The sequence below is a fragment of the Fukomys damarensis genome, unplaced genomic scaffold (genome assembly GCF_012274545.1).
Source record: "Fukomys damarensis isolate Sample0158 unplaced genomic scaffold, DMR_v1.0_HiC HiC_scaffold_20, whole genome shotgun sequence".
In the NCBI taxonomy this organism is placed as follows: Eukaryota; Metazoa; Chordata; class Mammalia; order Rodentia; family Bathyergidae; genus Fukomys; species Fukomys damarensis.
This window is the reverse complement of record NW_022900932.1, coordinates 29,983,433-30,000,995: the sequence shown is the minus strand read 5'-3', so window position 1 is coordinate 30,000,995 and position 17,563 is coordinate 29,983,433. Positions and strand designations below refer to the sequence as shown.

The window sequence follows — 17,563 nt, the reverse complement described above, 5'->3', positions numbered from 1 at the left end:
AATGTGTGTTATGTGCATGTACAAGTCTGCCAAAATGAATCCCATTAATTTTTATAACCTCACTAATATATGCTAATAAAATATGGAAAAAAATTATGGAGCTAAAGACTGCAGTGAACAAAATTTAAAATATAATAGAGAGCCTTAACAGCAGATTTGATGAAATAGAATGAATTTGTGGATTTGAAGACAAGTCATTAGAATTATCCAGTCAGAAAATTAAAAAGAATGAAGAAAGCTTATAGAATTGTGAAATACCATTTAAGAGAAATGATGCATGCATTATAGCACTACTGGAAGTGGGTAGCAGGGAGGAGGAGTGAGCACTTTGATGCACAAGAGAGTTTGTTTAAAGAAATAATGACTATGCAAGTGTGGTAGTGGAGACCTGTAGCCCCAGCATTTGGGGGGCTGAGCCAGGAGGAGTGCTGTGAGTTCGAGGCCAGCCTGAATTGCATAGTGAAACCCTGTCTCAAAATAATAATAATAAAAATAATAATGATGATGATGGCTGAAAATGAGAAAGAGGGGGAGAGAGGGAAAGAAAGAGAAAGGAGCATCTAGGTACATAGACTCAAGGTATTTGAAAAGAATATACTATAGGTGTCCTATAATATTAGTCCGCTTACAGGTCTTAACCAAGACAAATCAAAGATTAAGAGAATTTTGAAAGCAGAAAGAGAGAAGAGACTTGTCACATAGAATGGAACCCTCGTATGACAATGAGGATGTAGTCTTTAGCAAATAAAACTTTATTTTAAATTTTGCTTAAAACTATTTTCCCACATGTTCTGATACACAAGTATCATGGAGAAGCTCTGCTGTGAACAATGTATGTTTCAGAGATACAGAGGATTTATGCTAAAATCCTTACTGAATACTTACTTATTTTAGAACTATATTGCAGTCATAATATTCTAATATCTTGCCCCCTCCAGAATAGTGAGATGATGTCAAAGTGAATACATCTCTTAATTCCTTCTTTTTCTCTTCAAATATCTTCTCATGAATTGCAGATTGAACCTGTTTTCACCAAGGAGTTACCACACTGATAGATGAACATTCTTAATATGCCTTAAATATGTGGGGAAATAAGTATATCAAATATAAAATAACATATTAAAAAAGTTCTGGAGAGCTATAAATAAAATTCATGTGTTATATTCTCTTAATTACATTTCTCTATATGAGGAAAATTCTAACAATCCAATTGGAATTTTTAGAAAATACAAACTAATATAATAAACAAGGCATTCTAATAAAATTTTTCTAAAGCCACATAAAAAAGAAATTTTTTACACTTGATGGGACAATCCAGGGAGGAGAAATATGGGGCTTTATACCAGTTGATAAGAGGAGGCTCTGGGATTTGGGTTGTACAAGGTCACTCTACATAATATGTCATATGTCTGCAATGCTGTTACAAATGCAGTCTTAGGCACAGTTGACAGAGGGCCTGGGTGATTATATATGTAAACCTGTAAGACATCTCTAAAAGAGGTAAGATGAAGTAACGTGTCCAGAGAAGAACTACAATAATCATTATTCTAGTATTGCTGAATAATAATAACTAGCATTTATGTACATCAAACACACTGTGCTAATAAACTCATTGTATTATTCTATACCCTGTTTTTAATCCTCACAACTATTTCTCTGTGGATAGGACACCTAGTTTATTTTATAGCCAATATCAGAGATCAAGTATTCAAAAAATTAATGTTTTCTCACTTACTGTCAGCTCATAAAAATATCAACTGAGAAGGTGATTTCTGAAATACAAAATGCCTAAGAGTCTAGCTGATGATTATGGCAAAGGGCTATTATACGTTGGAGTTTTTAGTATGGAGTAAGAGGTAATAAGTGCATGTAAAACGTGAGGAAGCAGATCATCAGTCACAGTAGTGAAAGTCAGAGTTATCTAATGCTTACATTCTAAAATTCAATAAATAGTATATTTTCAGCATGGTATAAAAACTGGCATTATATCTTCCACCAGATCAGAGGGTCTACAGATGTAAGGAGAGATGGCAGATATTTAGATAACAGGGACGCATGTAGTAGAGCCTATTAGGGGACTGAATAGTGTCATGGGAAGTGGGGGTGGAGGGACAGACAGATTGATTCACATGCAATAGGAAGCCCTTACAAAAGCATAGCATTTGGGTTGACTTTACCATCGCTAAGACTGGATGGATAGAGACATAGTTAGAAATAGTGCACAGTGTCTGATGGTTTCAAGTACAGAGGCACACTGATAGGAAATCACAAGATATTTTGGCGCAGTGCTGAATGTTTTGATGTGACTGTAGTGTAACTTATATAAAAGGAAGAGAAAGTTGGAGCAGTTGAGCACATTCCTGGTCATGAGGGCTGTGAATACCACATCAGAGTTCAAATTCATAATTTTATGAGACTTGTGAATGAAGGTTTATAGGAGAAAGATGGTTTTAACAAAATAATTTTTAGCAGCAGACACTTGATTTTTGATAAATGATTTTTTTTCTCACTAAGATGGCAGTTTTGGATGAATGTTATGTAGAAGAAAGCATACAGAAATGGGAAATTGTGCCATCTGTGGTCGCTTACATGCCTGGTCTATGGTGTCATCTTCACTGTGACTCCACTTTATAGGGTATACTTGGTCCAGGTGTGCACTTTGGTAAACCTTGGTGAAGGATGCTGAAGAAGAGTGAGACATTAAGTTCCATTCTAGGTCTGAAACTTCTGCTATAATTCTACGAGTTGACATAGATTTCAAAACCAGATTTCATATAAAGATCTATATTTGCAAGTAACAAAAGGATAACAGTTGTAGAATTTTCATTTCAGGGAAGTTTATATAAGATTTTTTTAAAAACAAATAAATAACAACTTGATTAAATGTAGCTTGTCTTGTGAACCTTCCATTCTTGATGTTTGTTACTATCCTCTCTTCCTTCCATACTGGTACTTGAACTGGAGATTGGTACTGAGTTATATCTTAGGCATTGTTTTTTCGAAATAGGGTCTCAATAAATTTCCCAGGCTGGGTTTGAACTTTTGATTCTCATGTCTCAGCTTCCCAGAGTGCTAGTATTACAAGTAGGCACCACTACACTTGGCTTCATTTTTTTCTTATAACTGAAAGGAAATAATAACAAACTCAAATTAGCTGTTATCTTACTGGTTAGTAGTTATGTCATAAGCATAATTGCTGAAATTATGCTAAAAAATAATTGTTGAATAATTCAAAACAGAAAATTACAATTAACTCAGAGTAATGCCAAACCCACTCAGAAATATTTACTAATACACATGTACACAGTATTTGAATGCAGTTAAAACTAATTTATAAGCACCGCAGAGGTAACCTGTAAACTCTACTGCAATAAGAGATTCTTACTGGTTCATTGGTCATGGACCTCTTACTTCAGTAGATTTGAAGTTGGCACACAAAATAAATGTGTATATGTATTGAAAACAGTGTGTTTTGGGGCAGGACATAGAAACAAATGCTTTTAGAGGTAAGAGCTGTATGGAAGCCAAGAAAATATTAAAGAACTTTTAAAATGCTGTTGAATCCACACATATTTCTCAAAGGTCCTGTAAACATTACAACACATTTATCAAAGAACATTTGAAGGTGCCAAGATACTTCCAGTAATAAACATGATCATATGAAGAAAATTTGGAAGGAGAGAGACAGAGAGGGAAAGAGAGAGAGCAAAACCAGAGTAATTAGTAGTTCTGTACTGTAATTGAGAAAAGGACTTTTATTGAGCAATAAAGTTGAAAGAAATGGACCTTTTTAAAGAAGTATCTTCTAAGACCTAAAAAATAATATTATTTTATTTTTGTACCGAAATCAAACTCAGGAACTTGCACTTGCCAGGCAGGCACAGTGCCACTGAACTACATAACTCAGCCCTAGAAATATTATTCTTAACATATGCAAGGGATAGAGTTGACCTAAACGTTGTGCTATTCTGGAGAAAGAGACAAGCACAGTTATTAAATGTAACACTCCACCTTACCACCCCAACTCCCTGCACACTTTCTCTTCATGAGAAGAAAAGGAATTCAGTCTTGGCTTGTCTGAGAATGAAATTAGCTGCAAACGCATGAAGTGACAAGCTCTAACAAAGAGGCTGCTTACACTAGAAATGTTAAGTGCCCAAGCCAAATGGATGTTAAAGATGATGTGGCATAAAAACTGGCAACATCTGAAAGCTGTTAGCCACCCAAGGGCTGAAGAGGGAAGAGAGCACAAGGTGTTGTGGGCCTCAGTGAAGAAGGAGATTGTGGTAAGAGACCCTTTACGCCCACTACCAAGGTTGCTCTTGTTTCCATTTATTTTGGAAACCATTACTGAATAAAAAGAGACGTGGTCATAAATGTTAGGAAGAATTCCATGTGTAGTTACTGGTGGTCATAAACATACAACCTTCACCAGCTTATTAGACTCTGTTCCAACAAGCCTTTCAGTGGCAGTTAGCCCCAGCACTGATACCGGGGAATCAAGTTCCAATGGGGAGTTCTTTCTGTCAGTAAAATACTAGGAATAATGGCACAAAAAATAACAAGATGGAGTTGAGAAATTGCATGGCAAAAAGCGTGTCAGAAATGTGTGTGGAGGAAAAGCAGCTTCCTTCCTAATTAAGAAAGCATTATTGTCAGTCGTTAACATTTGAAGTTCTCCTTTCTGTTAAAGGACATTCGCCTGGGCCGGGGATTTAGTTCAGTGGTTCTGCCACCTGCCTTGCAAGGCAAGGACCCAAGTTCAATCCCTGGTACCAAAAAAAAAAAAAGGACATTCTTCTTGAAATATTGTACTTGGAAAATAAAAAATTCTGACCTAAAAGTATGTAATTTGAGTAAATTAGGTCCTCTCAGACTTTGAGTACCGATGATTCTTAAAAAGATTTTTTTCATACTATAAATGTTCATGATGGAAAATGCAAACGTGCTTAAAGAACAAAACAAAAATTACCCATGACTTTGTTACTTAGAAGTAGTCACTATTAATTTGGCTGTTTTCCTTTTCTTCCTCTAATACATGTGCATCCTTAAAGTGAATTATAATATTATTGTTCTTCATAAATATTTCCAAATAATTTTCCAGACATTGTATATCAGTACTATTTATTTTCACCAGTAGCATGTTATAGTGTTTAGCCATATCCTTTGTCAGCCTTATAAATTTAAAAAATATTTTCAGTTTTATCAATAAAAATGATTAATGTTGGACTTCAATCGTTTACATATAATATTTACTATTTTCTATTGAATTACTTATTCATGTCTTTTTCCCATTTTCCTCAGATAATCAGTTTTTTGTGTTAATTTATAGGTACTCTTCGTAAAGAGATTACTTAAAAACATTATCTTTCTTCTTACAGAGAGCATTAATTGGTCAACCTTTGCAGATGCTGTTTATTTTTTGTAATTTTCTGAAAGAAGCATCTTCTTGCCCTTAGAAAAAATGCTCATTTTTAAATGATTAAAATCTCAAATTTTTTATCATTTAAGATATAAGGGCCAGGGATTTAGCTCAGTGGCACTTTGACTGCCTCAGAAGCACAAGGTCCTGAGTTTGATCTCCGGTACCAAAAACAAAAAGATGTATAAGGGTCTGGGGGGTGCAGCTCCATGGTAGAGCACTGGCCTAGTGTACGCAATGTGCCAGGTTTGATCCCAGCACTGAAACGATGATGAGTTAAGGAGAAATACTAACTTTGAATAAGTGCTCATTGAATCTCGATGTAGAAGTTTTTAGGTCTCAAGGGAACTTCAGACATTTCTATTAAAAATAAAGGACTATTTTGATAATTTAAAATATGTACCACCCCTTCTGAAGATAATACATGTCTAAAGATTGAGATATTAAGACCTTTGGCTACTGCTTAGCAGAATCAGTTACCCAAAGGTATGAAAGAAACAAATAATAAGCAGCAGCTGGAGAGAAGGATGGGAGAATATTGTTGCCAGACTATGTGGCTTCATGAAAAAAACTATGAACAGCTACTCAGTCTAATGATAATAAAATTTTGGCAGATAGTTATTTTCCAAATGATAATTTTTAAAGGCCCATTTAATATTATGCACTTTTAATTTCTGTGAACATTTTCAATTTGTTTCATGAACAAATTTGAAATGCAGTATTTAACACACAGTCAGCTGAACCTGTAATTAGCTCCTTTCATAGTATCAGATGAAATTTCTTAATAGATCTTACAAAAATAATGAGAAAGGTGAAGAATTTCAATACAAGTTTCAAGTTGCTAAGTTATTTTTAGAACCAGATTCTTTAGAGTTTTGCTGTTTCCTACAACTCCCTCAACTGTTCTTGAATGTCTTCAAAAGATAGGATTTTTAATTTTAAAATTGTTTTTGTCTCAGGAAATATATAAAAATTGTGTTGTGTATTGCAGTCACGTCTTTGTTTTCAGGACTGTGCTGTTCTCATGTGTGAACCCTTCAACACACGATGGCTTGCCCTGTAATGGTAGCCAGCAGTTGTGTGCTAAGTCTTTTCATGAATAATCCTAGCTGTTACTAAAAAAGAAAGAAAGGAAGAAAGAAAAGAGAAAGAAATATTCTGCAGTGCTTTGGCTTTAGACCACAGGCAATACCTCTGGGACCTGTCGTGCACACTGTGAACAATATTCCTTGGAGAAAGAATGAAGATTAGTCACTTCTGGCCCTTAGAAGCTCTTGCATAACTTGCTGTTATCTCAGTGCAGTTTTCTGGGGGTGCTTTACCCTGGCACTTGCCTTCATCGCCACGCTTTTGTCCCCTCTATCCAAAGGACCATTGAGCATAAGTCAGGGATTCAGTGATCATTCTAGTGGGCTAGCATTCAGTTGAGCTCCCTTTTCCATACCCTTCTGCATCTTGGGTCTTTGCACCGCTGCTTTTTATCATGTGGTGATGGTTGGGCCAGCACCGCAAGAGTTGCCTGTCCCTTGTGCACACATGAGCAGTGGACAGCCTCCTTCGTAGAGAACTAGCCCTGCCTAGGCTTTCTGTGGAATTGTTATATACAAGTCATTCCAATGACTCCAGATTGTCTCCTGGCACTTAGTTTTCATTCCTCCTTCTCAGAATCTTCTTCCTTATCTCTGGAAGAGAGCTTGGATGCCAAAAGTCTGTAGGAAAGTGATAGAGGTCTGTCATTGTGTTAACTTTCCCTTTCCACCCTGTTTTAAAACTAGATTTCTCTTATACTTTGGATTTTTTAATATCTTCATTCTACCTGCTCAGCAATTCTGAGGTTATGCTTGGAGTTCAGTTTACACTGTATGAGATAAAGTGGTTTATAAGATAAAGTAGTTTATCCTATTTCATTTCTCACACTCCTTCAATGCATCTGTTCTTGATTATTTCATCTGGTATGCCTCGATTCTGCCTCATGCTATGTTTGCATTTTATTGTTGTTTTCTGAGATAATTTCTAGGTTTTTGCTGACTCTCTGTAACTGTTTCCAATTAAATAAACAACTTTGATAAGTCACATAAAAATCTTAACAGAGACAAGGCATGTGTACAGTTTACTTCATCCCTCCTTTGTGCCTTATCTCCTCCTAAAGTTGAAAAGTCAACGGAGAAAAATTGTACTTGTATAGCATCATTATATATTGAGCTATTTTTTTGCTAATTATGCTGGAAAGTTGTTACTTCATCAGGAAAAGGCCTCTGTCTTTTCAGCTACTTTTGGGTATTCCTAAGCTAGTAGCTTTTTCTTAGCCAAGAGAAGGGTCCATGGGCTCCATCTTGGTATGTGAATGTGCCTCCTACTCTGTTTTGATTCAGCCAGAACCTGCTATGTCATTACTATTGTGATGACTGTTGTGATGAGATCACCTCATTTCCTATCATGGCCAAACAGTAGAGCTGAATATTGTCTTGTATTTACTATATTTTCTTTTGAGGGACTTATGTTGCCGTCATGTCAAGAATATACTTTCCTGTTGAGTATTAGCTTTCTTTCTGCCAAATGGAATTTTTTTTTCAGCTTTAATTGAGTTTATTGGTACATGACATTTAGAAATGGGAAGAAAGGAGCCAAATGGAATTCTGGTAGGAAATAATGGGACCTCGTAGCGTTTAGACTGATTGTTGTTACCAGGAGGAGCATTATTCCTATGAAAACTAGGTCTTAAATTTAAAATGTTTGCTTTTGCACTGCTCACTGTATTGTCTATTCAGCTTCTCTTTTAATGTTAGGGTTGCTCACCCATATTTTTACTTAAACATGTATAGCGTGGGCTCCTCTACCCCTTGTTAGAAATATTCCCTCTGCTCTTCTAACTCAGTTAATTGGAATTCTTGTTGTCATTTCCTTGAAAGAATCTAGAATCTATATTACTGGCTACAGAATAAGCTTAAAATGCACTGATTCCTTATCATCCTGTTTCATTCTTTTTGGGGAAGGGGTACTGGGGATTGAACTCAGGACCTTGCGCTTGCAAGGCAGGAGGCTGTTTCATTCTTTTAAAACCGCTTCAGTCAGGTTTAGTCAGTTTTCTCTGTCTTTTGACAAAGTAGATGTCTTCACTTTGAAAGTGTGACACTGACATACCAATTTGACCTGTGTCATTTTTGTTTAAACAGGAAAGCGTATTTCTCAAAAGGCCTGGGGAAACTTACTGTTTACCATAAAATATGGACGGTGGCCAGTTTCCCATCAGTTGAATTCACTTTTGCTGACCACCAAGGTGACTCGCCAGCCTAAAGTAAAAGTGACCAAGGTAGCAGACAGAGTAGCTGACATCTCATGCTGAGCTGGAACTTGACTTAGTGTTTGATGTGGAGTCATTCTCCATACAAGGTTACCCATGTGTTTGTTTTGTCCACTCATGAACTGCAGTGAAGAAAACACAACTCTTTATCCACTGTGGTATAAAATCTCACATTCTTTGAGTGTGTAAAATGGAGTAAAAACCAGATTGCTTAAATCTGGTTAAAGCCAGTTGTCATCCGTCACTAAGGTTTCAGGGCTGATCTTCCTGCACCCGGAAGCAGAACACTCTGTTGGACATGTTTGTGTTTATTGCCCATAGCTTGAGATACTATAAATTTATGAGATACCTGTGAGCTGTGAAACAAACTTATTTGTTAGATTACTTGTAAGAAACTTACTGTATTTCTTTCTTTCTTTTTTCTTTTTTTTTTTCTTTTTTTCTTTTTTCGTACCAGGGATCAAACTCAGGACTTGTGCTTGCAGGGTAGGCAGCAGAACCACAGAGCTAAATCCCCAGCCCCTTATAGTATTTCTTTAAACCAAAGAGATTTGTCTGACCACATTTTCTATTAATTATTTAAAAGAAATTCCAGAGAGTTGGTGATTATTTTCAAGGTGGAAGAGTTTGTTAATGGCTAACTTGGGCTTGACGGTGGAGTCCACATATTACCACCACAATGTGAAGGAAATCTGTAGCAGATTGCTGAGTCAAAGCTCTTAACAGCGAATGAATTCCATGTGATGTATTCTGCGGTCCCTGGTCTTTCCCTGTGGGATGCCAAGTCAACCAATGCCTTAAGATGTCTGGGGCTTTTTCTGAGACTTGACACATACATTGACTCTTTGACAAGAATCCTGAATCCAGGGACACAGTCTTGCTTGTACAAATTGAATATCCCTAATCTGAAAATCTGAAATGTTCTAGAATCCCAAACTTTTTGAACCCATATAACACTACAAATGGAAAATTATACACCTGACCTCATGTAATGCTTGCAGTCAGACACAGGTGCACCAAAGGCACTGTAAAATATTACTGCAGACTTTATGTACAAAGTATATCTGAAACAAAAATAAATTTTGTGCTGAGACTTGTATCCTGTACTCAAGCTATTTCATTGTATATGCTAATATTCCAAAATCTGAAAAAATTAGAACTTGAAACACTTCTAATCCTTAATTTCAGGTAAGTGATGATCAACCTGAAAAAAATTTTAGTCAGTTCTACTTTGTAACTGCTGGCCTCCTTTTGGTGCTGGGAATTAAACAGGAGTGGAAATTGTTGCCCCCTTGGTTGTCCCTGTGGCAACTCCTGATGGATCTAAGGCCCCACTAATATTCCTGTGGGTTACACTGCTATAGAGGCTAAAGCTTTTCAGGAAGAAATTCAATTTGAAACAAAATGAAAGGAGCTCCCAGCTAGGAGAAAATGAATTTTGTTTATTGTCCTTTTCTTCATAGATTTAAGGCTAGTTTGACTGTTTGTTTATATGCTAAAAATGTGCCAAAGCACTCCTGATTTCAGGCCATGATACGGGATTTTTTTTCCTTTTAAACACATGTGCAACTCTAATTTTGTGCTTTTATTTTGGGGTGGTGGGAGTGAAAGCAGGGAATGGATCAAAGAAGGGATTTTCTGTTGCTTTCTGTCTCTCTAAGAATGTGCTAAGAACGAAACACTGAATTTTGGGGTTGAATCTTTGGCTCAGCAGGACTCTATCAGGGAGACAGGAAAGTAGCTGCAAATAGATTGTTGGTGAGAGACTGATGGTTTAAATTCATCATGTGTCAGTAGCACATTACTTTCTGTACTGTAATAAATACAAATGGCTGACCTAAGTATTGTCTGTAGGTTCGGCTATGGGATAGGAATGAAAAGGGAAGGAAGTTAGGCTTGAGAGAAGGATAAGGCAATATAATTCAGTAATGTTTTCAAGGTTGGGAATGCTTTCAGGGATGAAAATCAAAGAGAAGAAACCAGAATACCTATACGAAGAGATAATCTTTTTAAAACCATAACTTAAATTTATAAAAGTATCTCAGGTCTTTAAAATATTTATTTTTATTGAAAATGTGGTGTTTATCAGCTGTTCTTACAAAAACAATTGTTCCCTAATCAAGTACTAGTGAATTTCCAGATGGAAGTCATAAGAAATGTTCTATAAAAAGGTTTAGCTTTACAAAAAGAAATCACATTTTCATTTCTTTTTCAACATACACAGATAAAACGTCCATTCATAAACATGTTCATTATAGCTTCCTGTTAATGTGGTGCAGGTTGGACAGCCATCTGGTCCTCTGCTTGTCGGCAGGGGAGATGTGAACAGACAGCTAGGGCAGGCACCTACTCACCGGTAATCTGGATGAATAGTATCTGACAGTTCACTGGATTTTCACCCAGGTATTAAGATCAGAATCTTTGAAGCAGAATTACTTTGGGAAGTGCAAGATACATGGTCACCTTGCGTAGGCGGTATGGACTTCTCTGAAGATTCCATGTGTTCCCTGTGTGGTTGGTCTTCCCTGTAGTATGTGAGTTGCCATGCTATTCAGCAGCAGTGTGCTCAGCACCTACTGTTTACTTCATGCTCTAGTTTTTAGAACACCAAGATGTGATTCCTATGTTCAGGGAACGTGAATGGGTGAGTTACAAAACAGTATCATTTTTAGAGTATCTCAAAAATTTGATTTTTTTTTCAGACAGGATCTCACTATGTAGTTGAGACTGACCTGGAACTCACTATGTAGCCAGTCTGGTCTCGAATTCACAGCGATCCCCCTGCCTCAGCCTCCCGAGTGCTGAGATTATAGGCATGTGCCACCATGCCCAACAATTCAAAACTTTCATTTTTAAATTGGAGTTATTCTTCAACGTAATTAATTTGGGGGATGAAAGAGCTATATATTTCTTATATCCCTAACCTTCTTCTAAAGCTCTTCCTGCCTGACTTTTATTTTGATTTTTGTGTTTATTAATTTGGCTAATTTTGATTTTTCTCTGTCAAATATTTCCAGATTGAACCTGAATGAAGAGTTAGTCCTTTGTGGTATTAAACAGACAGGTTTGAATGCTAGGCTGTAACAAGCATTGTATTTTAGGAATTGAAATGAGTAAGTTACATTAGGTATGGACAAAGGCACACTTACCTTTTAAGCAAGAATGAAAGAAGGAAGAAAAAATACGCTACTAGCCATCTTAGCAGTCTAAGCCAGAACTTTGGCATGTTTGTTATTTTCTGTACTTAAGAAGCTTGGTTATTTAAAGAATGACTCTCCCCCAAAGAAGTACTGGCTCAAAGTCTAGAGACAGTCTGATGTTCCATGTTGGTGATTGCTTATATGGACACTCTGTGATCGTTGTTAATTTACTTTGTGGTCACTAGATGGTGCTCTTTCACTTTGAAATAAATAAATGACTTGCTGTTGAGGGTTTTGTTCCGTTGATGCAGAGGTGGTAGACAATCAAGTTTTGCCTTAAATTGGATCTGAGGCTCACTTGACGCTCTACAGGTACATAGGGATTTTCATGTGATTATCCAACCTGGTCATATCATACCTCTCAGTACTTACTGTTCATTTGGGGGGGAGGAAGGTGAGAAAAACATACACATCTCCTTTGGAAACATTGTGTTGTGCCTATGGAGCCAGTACATGGAGATTACAAATAAAATTCTTGTGTGGCTTAATCTTTTGTTTTGTATATTTAAGAATCACTTGAGAAGACAGTAAGATGTCAGTCCTGAGGATGGGGTCCTCAGGATACCTGCATTTTAGCAACTGCCACAAGTGATTCTGATGCACAGACGTGCTCCTCAGAACGCTGGGTTCTTAGCAGCCTGTTGATAGGGATGGTTTTCATTACAGATGAACGTCAATGTCAGCCTGTAGAAACAAGCCAAAGTTGAGGTTAGCAAAGACTGAAATTTTGAATGTAGATGTCATATAAATATTTCCTACAGGGGGTGATGATGGCTGTCATAAGAATGAATTGCAGAAGTGTGGCAAGAGTTAGCTAGTATTCTGTGTAATATTAATTGTGCATTATGCAGAGAAGGATACCTTACCCTTATGAGGGAGCAAGCAGCGTGAATCAGGAGAGATGGAAGCTTCTGTCCCATTTGTGCATCCCTTATATTCTGCTCTTAGGTCCCTTGGCTTACAATATCTAATACTTAAACGTTTCAGAAAGATTTGAGCAACCATGAGGCCTTTGATTTTCACAGCATAAGTCTGTATGACAGGGCAAGCCTCAGAGGAGGGATTACAAAATGAGATTAGGAGAAATGCCTGAGGCTGAGAGCGGCCACCAGGAAACACAGTCCAGGGAGGGAGCCTGGGCTGGAGATGGTGGCACTGACTCAAATCAAGCACAGCCCTTGGATGTCTCCCCAAAAGGCTAGCGCATTCCTGAACTCTGAAGCTTCAGAGTGTGCCGCTGTTAACTGTGAGCTCACCATCCTGCTCCTAAGTGTAGGCAGCTTTGAGAAAATGGTTTCTCTTTTTTTTCTGTCTTCCCTCCTGCTTGCCCCTTGTTTCTCTAGCTCTTGTTCCTCCCTCTCCTCTTCTCCCTGTTCCTCTCTCTCCCTTTTCTTATCTCTCAGTTGCCCACTTGTACCTTAAGAATATGACGATAGCTAGGGGTGGTGACACATACTTGTAACCCCAGTACTCAGGGAGGCTGAAGCAGGAGGCTTGCAGTGTCCCCCCCAAAAAAATTTAAAAGAGGCTGAGGATAAACAGCATGGTACTGGCAAACAAACAGACCTGGGGATCAGTGGAATAGATTGGAAGATACGGAAACAACTCCAGATGTACTCAGCTGCCTCATCTTTGACAGAGGAGCCAAGCATCCTCACTGGAGGAAAGATAGCCTCTTTAATAAATGGTGTTGGAAAACTGGGTTTCAACCTGCCAGAGATTAAAACTAGACCCTTATCTTTCACCATGCACTAAACTAAAATCCAAGTGGATTAAAGATCTAAATATTAAGAAAGTCATTAAATTTGCTGGAAGATAAGTTAGGCAGAACTCTTGAAGACATCAGCATAGGAAAAGACTTTATGAACAAATCCTCAGCAGCACAGGAACTAGCACAAAGAATCAACAACTGGGATCTCATCTTATTAAAAACCTTCTGCACTGCAAAAGAAACCATCAACAGAACTAAAAGACAACCTACAATATGAGAAAAAAAATTTACTAGCTGCTCCTCAGACAAAGCACTATTATCTAGAATATATAAAGAACTCAAAACAACCAGTCCCCCCAAATATAAAGACCCAATTAAAAAATGGGCATCTGAAATGAACAGACATTTCTCAGACAAAGAAGTGAAAGAAGCAAGTAAATATATGAAAAAATGTTCCACATCATGGTCATTTGAGAGATGCAGATGAAAACAACACTGAGATTCCACCTCACCCCACAAAGAATGGCTCCTATGAGTAAATCAATCAATAACAAATTTTGGCAGAGTTGTGAGGAGAAAGGTTGTTGGTTGGAGTGCAGACTGGTGCAACCACTATGGAAATCAATATAGAGATACCTCAGAGAACTAGGATTAGAGGTTCCATTTGATCCAGCCATCCCTCTACTGGGTATCTTTCCAAAAGAATTAAAATAATCATACCACAGTGATATATGCACACCCATGTTTATAGCAGCACAGTTTTTAGTAGCTAAAACTTGGAAACAGCCCATCTGCCCATTAGTTGGAAACTGGATAAAGAAGATGTGGTTTTTCTATAAAATGGAATACTACTCAGCCATAAAGCATGAGAAACTAGAAGCATTCATAGGAAAATGGATACATGTTGAGGATATACTCAAGTGAAATAAATAAGTCACACATGTGTAAATACCGAACAGTTTCTGTGGTGTGAAATACTATAATAGTACATAAGATCCCTATGGTGTAATTGATAATGTGAAATAGGAAAAAAAGAGCTAAAGATGTAGGGGAAGTTGGAAGGGTAGGGGAAAGGAAATAAGGGAAAAGAAAATATATGAGAAAATGGAAATAAAGTATTTATAAATAGGGAAGGGAGGAGGGAAGAGAAGAGAAGGCAGGGACAAGGGGAAAAAATGAGAACCAAGACCTGTCATGTAAAGGTACAAGATCCCAATGATGAATGTAACTGTACTGTATACCTGAAATGTACCAATAAACGCAATGAGGAAAAAAAAAGAGGCTGGGGATCTAGCTCAGCACAGAGAAAGCCCCCAAAAAGGTGCCACACACACAAACAGAAAGGAAATGACACGTTCATCGTGGCACTGATTTTTACTTGACCTATGGAATAGGGTGTATATATAATGATATTGGGGGAAATATAGATAGTTTAGATAAAATAAAATCCCTACTTGATAATTCTGGTTCCTTACCATAGAGAACTGATACTTCAGAAGAATTAAAGAGCTCAGGCAGAACTGGGTGCCAATTGTGAAATGTACTCAATAAACATTCTGTGGACTGTCCTCGATCTTTACTATTCATAAAAGACATAACCAAAAATAAGTGTGTGTTAGGCCTCAAGAAGGTTGCGATTCTCAGTGATGTGACACTCACAATAAATTGTCTTTATCACTAATGCTGATGGGTATAGGACTTTCTATTTTCTCAAAATGGTGTTGGTCTGCATTAGACTTCAAGAGGATAGAACACGCAGATTGTTGGACAACGTGACAACCTAATTGAAGATGGAATTGCATTCTCCTCCCTACACCGGTCTTTTGGCTCTCATGCCTTTCAGCTGCGCCTCACCACCTGCTTATAGCTTTCCTCAGATCTCATTTCCTCCCTCATGTCCTCAGTCCTTCCCATTAACTGGTACTCCTGATATTTTTGTCTTATTTTCCTGTTTCTTTTTTCATAATATTAGAGTTCAATATATTAGGTAATGTATTTGAGTTTTTTGTGTACCCCAACACAAGACTGTACGATCTCTGTGTGGACAGGGGCTTTTTTCTTCACTGGTACATCCTCAGAGCAGTGCCTGGTGTAATAGTTACTCAGAAAATATTTGTTCAATGACTGAATGCTTTCCTATATGAAATTCAATAATAAATAATAGATATAGCATATATTAATCATTCAGTCTGAATTCGGATAAATATTAAATATGTCTAAATGAAAATTGTTTTCTCTTCTCCTTGACCTGTCAAAGATGTCCTAATTTACCATTCAAGTCTGGCTCAGACTTGGAAGACATGGATTATAATGAGTATATATGGGTGATTTTTCTGGCACAAGTTATTGAACTACCACTTTGTGTCTTAGTTTCTGCTGAGAAGAACGTTACAAGGCTGTGATGTGGAATAAATAAATTAATGTATTTAAACTCATAGGGGTTGGGGATATAGCTTAGTGGTACAGTACTTGACTAACATGTATGAGGCCCCTGCTTCAATTCTAAGTGCTGCAAATTAAAAAAAAAATATGTATATATATAGAAATGGTCCAGAATTCATCAAGAGCTTGATAAATACTTTTATAGATGCCTCACTTATTTAAAAAATAATTACTTGATACATTTATTTTGCAGTTGTATGCTTATTTTGCAAAACAAAATTTTTTTTAAATGGCTTAGCCAGATTTCAGAAGAAAACAAGCTACAGATAAATGTGTAATTTAGGTACCTTCCATATGCTTTTTTTTTTTAACCTGCAATGAAATACACAATTTATTGTGGAATCTTATGTGTGTGTGTGTGCGAAGTACTGGGTCTTGAACCCTGGACTTTCACACTGAGTTATACCCTAGCCATTTGTATTTATTAATTCTTTTTTAAATTTTGAGACAAAGTCTCAAATTTCCCTGGCTGGTCTTGAACTTGCAATTTGCCTGCCTTAGGCTTTCAAGTGGCTAGGATGACAGGCATGCACCACCATGTCCAAATCTTTTTTCTCACATTATAATGTCAATTTAAAGCCAGAGATCTGGGGATAATTTAAGAGTTTTACATGAGCCTTTGTTTCTGATTTCTTACAGATCCCCATATTAAGGTTTCTGGAAGGAAAGAAGATGTTAAGGAAGCCAAGGAAATGATCATGTCTGTCTTAGACACCAAAGTAAGTGAATGTTAAGGATGCTCAGATGTCAGCTCCTTGTCTCTGCAAGGGCTGCTTCATGCTGTTATGAAAGAACCATTTGGAGAAGAAAAGGCAGGAGAAAGTAATGGTGGGTCTTAAGTACACACGATTCTATAATAGATGTGAATTCTATTTAATATTTGAATAGCTTCTTTGATCCCAAGTAGTTGAGTGATATTTTAATAAACATGTACGCACACAAACATGTCTCTGTACATGCCCTTGTGTGTCTGTGTTTGTATGCATTTACCATCTCCAGCAATAGACAGTGGTCCTGGTTAGTATAGGGGAAGTAATAAAGATTGTAGAGCTTAGCGTATTTGTCTGTATGAGGCTGTGAGGAAACCAGAATGACCTTCTGTATCACTCCTAGTATGTGATGGCATGAAATCAGCTGCTTCCTCTTATGCAGTTATGTTCTCTATTTCTTACTGCAAGTGAATGTATTAGAGGAATGAGGAGGAAATTTGAATACTTAAAAATTTGTACCCATTTGTGAGAATTTACTTTCTTTAAACACATCTAAATCACTTACTGTGTTTTAGGCACTTTACTGAGCACTTCACATTTTACAAATACAGTAGGAACAAATGTAGTATAGACAAATATACAGTAGTTTGTTAAATCCTCATAACTATACTCAGCACAGAAGTATTAAATAATTTGCTCTGGATCCCAGAGCAGGTAAGTAAGGAAGGGAAACACGTCTAGGCTGGCTGGTTCTTCAAATTTCTTTTTTTTTTTTTT

At 37.1% G+C, this 17,563-nt stretch overlaps 1 protein-coding gene across 7 annotated transcripts in view; it reads left to right on the top strand.

Annotated features, from left to right (window-relative positions):
• Positions 1–17,563, top strand: part of Bicc1 (BicC family RNA binding protein 1) — a 294,638-nt gene that overhangs the window by 240,512 nt on the left and 36,563 nt on the right. For all 7 annotated transcript variants that reach the window (XM_010603147.3, XM_010603161.3, XM_010603144.3 and 4 more), the window contains one exon: positions 16,716–16,795. In XM_010603147.3, the coding sequence (XP_010601449.1) occupies positions 16,716–16,795 (80 nt within the window). The remainder of the gene's footprint in view (positions 1–16,715; positions 16,796–17,563) is intronic.